Source organism: Arachis ipaensis, chromosome B03, assembly GCF_000816755.2.
Source record: "Arachis ipaensis cultivar K30076 chromosome B03, Araip1.1, whole genome shotgun sequence".
Classification (NCBI taxonomy): Eukaryota; Viridiplantae; Streptophyta; class Magnoliopsida; order Fabales; family Fabaceae; genus Arachis; species Arachis ipaensis.
The window spans coordinates 82971817-82979506 of NC_029787.2; the positions used below are offsets into that span (position 1 = coordinate 82971817).

Sequence of the window (7690 nt, forward strand, 5' to 3'; positions counted from 1 at the left end):
ATTAAAAATATCTCTCAATTATAACAATTAAAACAGGAAAAGTTAATATAAAGTGAATTAAACGGGTAATCAAAATATGCGTTAAAAATTTGAGTAGTGCTAGGGAGCCAATGGCCTAAGCGTACAATTTTGGAACTCTAATACCATATCCTGAAACCACTCATCCCAAAAGTATAACCTGATAGGACAATGTAACACTAATAATCATATCTCTAATACTTTCTAAACTTTCATTGTACACATTGTACGCTTAGGTCATTGGCTCCCTATACTTTCTCTTATTAATTACATTTCCATTGGATTATTTGCCAGAGACCGGCCTCATCACAACCATTCATTAATTACCATCATGACTCACCATTCTGACGCCCATGCATGCACACGCTTCTAATTTCTAATAACGCCATCCCGTTACACAAATGCAACACACACCTTCTTACTCTCCATCTTCTTTATCTCGTCTGCACGCACGTGCACCGCAAAAACTAGGGCACAAAACCACGAGAGAGACCAAAAGTTACAAGACATTCTTGCTATGCTGAATTTGATGCTATGTTAAGAGGAATTATAATTAGAGGAACAAGTGATTTATCTTACTGAGATTGCATTTGAGAATTACTTTAACTGCTACTGGAATTGTAAGGAGAGATAAACTCTCCAATTCTTTTGCCTCTCCATATTGGAGGATCAAACGGAAGATTGTTTTCTTTAGAGGATAAAATAAAGTAAAATATACACACACACGTCATGTAGTTTATTCCTCTCGTTGACCCGTGTTAGAGGAACAAAAAATTTGAGGAGTTCGAGTAGCAAGAAATAGACAAGATGTCATCATTTCATTCATTGTCATTCAACTCTTTGCCATCCAACCATCCACTTTAAAATCGTTTGCAATCATACACCTTTAGCCAAATAAATCACTCCTCTTTATTATTTCACCCGTTATCGTTCATCAGAACATAGCAGTTGTTATAACTTATAAGAGCCTAAAAGGGTAGATAATTAGATATGTGTAGTTAAAGAGCTAAGAGACGTTCTTTCACATTCTTCATGCATGAAGTAATCTTGATCCTTAATATGAGATTTAAAGGTAGATGCTAGATAGGGTTAGGGGAGAATGAACATATTTTGCTCTAAAGAGAAGAATAATTTTTCCGGTGTCTATGAAGTTGGGATCCATCCAATCATACGTATCCAGTCCAACCCTGGATTAAGTGGATGGGGTTAGCTTAAGTTTTGCTTCAGAAAGCATGCTCTCAATCTTAATTAAAATGACTTTCGTGGATTTATGTCTCTCTCTTGTACACACCACATCTGGGTCATGGTCATAAGCAGTTTAATTGTTTAAAGAAGAGCGGCACAGTAACTCCAGGGATCGCAACATGATACATTTGAATTTGATTATTGCCTTGATTTCTAGACTTTTACAGAACAACTTATACATATTTGAAAACCGATCAACCCAAAATTTGGATTAAAGAAACAGAAAAATAATGAGGTGGAGAAGAAAAAAAAAAGGAATGCACCTAAAATGAATTGCCCCTACTAACAGCGACTGGACATTAATTTATACACAAAATTAGGCCACCCAAGTTAATAACAATATGGCCCAAGTTACCATGTTAGTGAATGGATCCGGTTCAAACTCGTGACCCTCTCTGCCAGCAGCGTTTGGCATTGATCGTCTCCTGAGACTGGTCCGAAAGGCATGCAGTATATATGTATTCCTTTACGACGGCAAATGTATTCTCTTGGACAAACTCATTTGCACTATGTTTCCTGTCTTCCTCAAAAGTACAAGCCATCTGATAGAGCAGCAAATTGCATTTCTGATCTATTTTAACATCATGAATTATGAGAGCCTTGAACCAACAAAGTAACACGCTTAGCACTGTCTGACCGAAAGCTGTCCCCCTTATAGGGAATCTGGAAGGATAAATCATATTCAGGATCCTCTCGAGACTTGATGCAACAATGCTATAAAAGATTATAAGTCCCCCTCCCGAGTTAATTAAGCTATGAAGTTACCTCAGATGGACTATCAGGAGGGAACCACCGCAGCAAAGCACCAAGATGTACCACGGCAGGAATTAACTTGAAAAGCAGAGGTGTAGTCACCTGCATTATTTCCACCAGCATAAGCTTCAAAATTTCTACGAATAACATAATCAACTAAAAATACCTGAGAATTCATAATCAAATCTTTATAAGATTACCCAAGAAATTGGCTATAATGTTCAACTTTAGAATAAGAATTCTTACACAGGAAGACCCAATATATTACTTCCAAGTCATAACCTAATGAAACTTTCGAAAGTTACTAATGATACCCTGCTTATAGATGTTTATGATTGTCAAATGAACAACAAAATGAATATAATATAGTTATGTACCTAAAGAAACATTACTAATTTGACCTCATGACAGATGAACACATTGGGATTGCTTGAAAGAACAATAAATCAACAATGTTTTATTAGAATACTATGTAAAACTATCATTCTGTCAAATAGTTGATGCATACCAGACTGAGAGCCGTTGTTCCAAGGAGTAATAGATACAACTTTCCCTGCAGTAAGGATCAGTTCAGTTGCATACAAGTATTTATAGGCAACAAAATAATAAAGTTCATACTTCAAATGGTAATAACACAGCCACGAAAAGTGCTACAGTTGTCTCCAACTACTTAGGAAGAAAAGGTACATTGTCTTCCTAAGCCTAAGCATAAGCACAAAGAAGCTCAAACCAACATTCGTGATGAAGCAATCACCTCCACTAGATGAAGATTTGAAGCACGACTGAGAAGAACAAAGGCAAACTCCCCAATTTGTGCCAAAGACATCCCAACCTACACATGTAGAATAACCTAAGGTTCCTCCGTCAATGAAACTTATGATGTAATCAACAAGTAGATGTAATTGTATTTACTGATGTCAAATCTTACAAGAAGTGAAGTCTTGTTGTTGTAACCAAACCCCTTGACAACAGATGCAGCTACAATTGTCTTTATGATGATCACCAGTATAACAGCTGCCAATAAGATGTCAACATGATTCCAAAGAAAATGGACATGTATAAGCATCCCAATGCTGGCCAAGAACAGTGCAGCAAAAAAGTTGCGAATTGGCTCAACCTAACATCAACAAATTGGGTAAGCTCAAGTAAGCATTAGAGAATATTCTTAAACTTATCTGCTTCAACAAGTTTCCCTGAAATTTAGTTGGGTACTGCCTTTAACTTATTAAGCTAAGTTGGCTTTGATAGATGGGACAAAAGAAGAGAAGATTATTATATCCTTCACCAAGGAAGATTTCATCGGAATAACTTTATGGCTACACAACATCAATGATAAAAATTTGAACAAAGAATAATCAAACAAGTAGCAAGAGCTAAGAGCCAAGAAGGAAGGGGGACCTATGTACCCTGTAACTACCAAGTCTTTTAATATATACGCCAACTCAACTTCATCTAAGTTGATGGCCCACAGAGAATAATAAAACTTTTATATGGCTACTCTGTTACATTGGAAATTCCTACTACTAATTTGAGGATAGAAAGAATAGGAACAAACACAATCAAAGGCCATTTTGCATTCTTCTACAATAGTTATGAAAAGATCAAACGGATGGAAATTTATAGAGGTTGGAGCCATTGGGAAGCTTCCAACTCCTAAAAACATAACATTTTGATAGTTTGAAAGTACAAAGAATATAAGATACTCAAAAGACTTAAACCCAACTTATCACTACACTGAAATGAAATAACAAATTGTCAAAGGCGCAAAAGTTGTTTGGATGGCATCAGAGAAGAAAATATATAAAGAACGACCAGGACTTCATAATGACAAAGGGCAATCTCATAGATACTAGATTACAAAACAGACTATGATATATCCAGAAGGAAATACTTTTGCGAAGTAATGAAGATTAAGAATAGAAGAAGACACACCCAAGCCACAAGTAGGCAGAATGCCACTGATGCCAATTGATAAAGTTCATTGGTCTGCACAATAAAAAAGAAGTTAAACTAATGTATGAAGAAAACATTCAAATAGAAGAATATAGTTCTATTTTCACCTGAGATGATAGGCTTATCATAAGCCTAAGAAACCATGGTACACAAGTACGAGATACTATCGACAAAATGGCCAAAAAAGCAATTAAGATGACCAACCTGAAGCAAGGAAATTAGTAAAATCATAAGGAATAACCGAATAAGTAACTGAAATAGGTATATCATCCAAAAAAAAAAAAAGAAAAAAAAGAATTTAGTCAGATCAGCACATCAAATCAAAGTGGAACACAATCAATTGTATAATTTACTCACGATTTAGTCATGGATATTACTCCCTGAAGAACACCTGATGTTCCACCCAATACTGGAAGCAATGCAAAGAGCAAACCAACAGCACAATCCTGACAGGAACCAATGATTTTGAATATTGCATCAGAAATTGTGTGAGAGAAAACCTCAATAAAGAATATCAGCTTATAGCATTAGTCTGCACTCTGTTTTTAAGAATTGGTTGAAGAACTGTTCCAGTCATATATATGCATCTGAAATATAAACATAATAGTACAAACCTGCAGAATCAGTGTTCCAATTGTAACCTGACCATGAAGGGCATTGACACTATTCCTTTCCATCAAGAATTTCAAGACCTATGTGTCAAACAAGAAATAAAAGCGTTAAGTAGCAGTACTTTAACGCAGAAATAAAATATCTGAAGAGAAGTCTTGGTGTTACTTCAGGAAGAATAATACCATAAAAATTAAAGTGATAAATAAAGCTTAAATTCTTCAGAATTTATTCAATAAGTAACTTCACTAAACTACACCAGTCCAGTCACCAGGTCATGCCACATAAATTTCTCCTTGACAATCTAACACAAGTAGAAACAACGTGTTCAAGAAATTACCACTGCTGTCGAAGACATAGAAAGAAATGCACCCACAAATATTCCTTCAGATGATTTACCACCACATAGCTGCAGGAAAGATTTAAGTGAATTCATTTATAAAACAATTTCAACTATATATTAGCAAATGGACCCAAATCCAAAATTTAGTTTGTATATTTAATTAGAATCAAATCACCTTTGGATAGTATTGTAAAAATATCAAACATACCGTAGCTGTTATTCCACACAAGCACATAAATAAGAAAATTTGAAGTAGACCGCCAAGAATAGCCACCGCTCGAACAACTCGAAGCTGTAAAAATGAATAGACAGGTTCATAAAAAATATGGGTGAGCTAAAATTATGTGAGTATAAGCTAACTGAATATATAAGTATACAAGTCAACCTTTGTTGTTGAAAATTCTAATCCCAATGCAAAAAGCAAAAAGATAACACCAAATTGAGCAACAGTCTCAACCTGCAAGTGATGGAAGCAGTATATGAGATTATTAGAACCTAGAAGACAAATTGGTCTACATTTTTATTTACTACTCGATGTCAACATATCACATATGATGATATAAAGACATGATAAATAACATCTTGGTCCCACTCACATACTACCTTTCTTTTTAAATTATGTGACTGGAGAAAAGAAAGGCGGAATCTTAAGGGTACATAACAAAAGAATAAGGGCAACATACTTGGACCATTTCACTAACAAAACTCAAGCCACCAGGTCCAATGAGTGATCCTGCCAACAGATATCCTGTCATAACCTGAAATTTTGAATAAGTAACCACTCTTAAGATATATGGCAGAAATATAAATAGAAAAAGCAATTTTTATGTTCAAACCGGTTGTCCAGCACAAGCAAAGGCAATGCCACCACATGTTGCAGAAACAATGACAACCACAAGATCTGATATCAATCTGCAAATATGGCATACCAAACAGTTTTAGCAGCATCACTACTTCAAAGTTGCAACCACAGATACAGTTAATGCTACTTGAAGAGGAAAGAAAACTGAAAATGTAAAGAACAATAACTAAACCTCAAATCTACTTGAAGAACAGGATACTTTGACTTGGGATTGGAGATGATAAACACATTATCCTGAAGATGAATCAATAGAAAAACATTAAAAAAATATATTTTGAAAAAAAAAACCCTCCACTTTTAAGAAGATAGTGTACAGAAATTTCAAGCATATTATGATGAAGTTTTGGTAATAAATAGCATTCTCAAAGTTTGAAATATCACTTCAGGAGCTTGAATGAAACACACCTTTCGATCAATTAAGGTTGGCATATCCTCTGCACGATTCTCAGTATCCAAATGGAAAACATCATGAATATGAAATGATCTGACAGAAACTTATCAAATGTCATATAATGAAAATAGTTATATTATTGCCTTGTATTTTTAAAAGTCGGTTCCCTCTTATAAAAAGAAAAAAAAAATCCTATTCTTTCTTTAGGAAAGATGTGCTTACTTTTCTTCTTTGCTCTCATTTTTCTTGGACTTAACTCTAGCAACAGTTTCCAAAACAGCCTGTACAACGAGAAGGAAGGACATTAGACCATAAGTATATTCAATGGCTAATAATAACTCAAGCAGTCAAGCACATAAAACCCTAAAAGCATCATGAAATTCATCACCCGGCTAAAGAAATCTAAATCACGATTTGATGCATCATAAGAGAAATATGCATCTACGTCATTATCAATTGTGATTTCTATCCAAGCTCAATTCAATTCTCTTCTAACAAAATATCAACAGTGGACTTAAATTCCCAACAGAATGAACCATGACCAAGAGCTATACCTATATTACTGAAATCATGATGACTAGAGTGCTAGACACAATTGGCCCAGTATTGCTAAAAGCAATTCGCTACATACCTGCTGTTCAGCAACACTATTGTTGAAACCGCCAGCATCATTACCTGCAAAAGAATCCAAGTATATGCCAAAATTCATTTGAGTAAAATTTTCCACAATCACACGTGTCAGTTTATACCAACGCGTTCATTGAAAATAAAAGTAAATAGGAAGGTTGGATCAAATTACTTATATGCATTACATCCTATTCTCAATTTCTGTAAGAATACGTATTTTCAAGATAAGCACACACTTCTAAACTTTAACGTTACTTAAAATGTCCTCATGTCCTTGCATGATTTTAGAAATGGATGAAACTGATATAAGTAACTTCATATAGTCTTCCTGACAGGAAAATATTCGAAAGCCCAAAGGATTCCAGTGGTTCTCCTTGTTCATCATAAAAACCGAAACGAAATGCATTACTAAGAGAATAAAGAAAGCAGAAGAATCTAAACCGGAAGCACGTCCAGCTCACAATTCAAATCCGGAAATTACAGATTAAGGCATTCAAAGGAAATTGGAACTGCAACCTCACGGCATTTCAGAATATTCATATTTCACAGGCATAACTCATAAACACGATCAGAAGAGGTTCGGCTACCAAATTAAACAAGCCAAATACAGAAAATGTGTATGAATAAGAAAAAGTGAAAAGAACGTAGATCTGCGAACCTTCATTCTGCTCATTCTCGGGGAACTCTCTCTCGAGCGCCCGATCAATCATGTTGGCGAAGCTATCCTCGCCGGATCTCGCAAGCGAGGCATTGCCGGTGGCGGTTGCGTTGGCTCCCCGGAGGAGAAGCTCCGGCTCGGACTCCGACTCAGCAGCGACGAGAGAGAAGAATGAGGGGCAAAAGAGAAGCAGGTCGCAGAGAAGGAGGATGTTAAGAATCGAATGCGATA

At 35.6% G+C, this 7690-nt stretch overlaps 1 protein-coding gene across 1 annotated transcript; it reads right to left on the reverse strand.

The window, feature by feature from the left end:
- Window positions 1374–7685, reverse strand: LOC107633344 (K(+) efflux antiporter 4; the record flags this gene model as incomplete). The annotated part of the gene is made up of 21 exons (XM_021117344.1): window positions 1374–1926; window positions 2029–2118; window positions 2525–2569; window positions 2771–2848; window positions 2945–3133; window positions 3302–3332; window positions 3704–3750; window positions 3949–4002; window positions 4077–4173; window positions 4327–4415; window positions 4584–4661; window positions 4919–4987; window positions 5130–5213; window positions 5307–5378; window positions 5605–5679; window positions 5758–5833; window positions 5956–6017; window positions 6189–6267; window positions 6397–6455; window positions 6806–6849; window positions 7460–7685. Coding segments are annotated over 21 exons (1725 nt in total), but the record flags the coding sequence as incomplete, so codon positions are not given.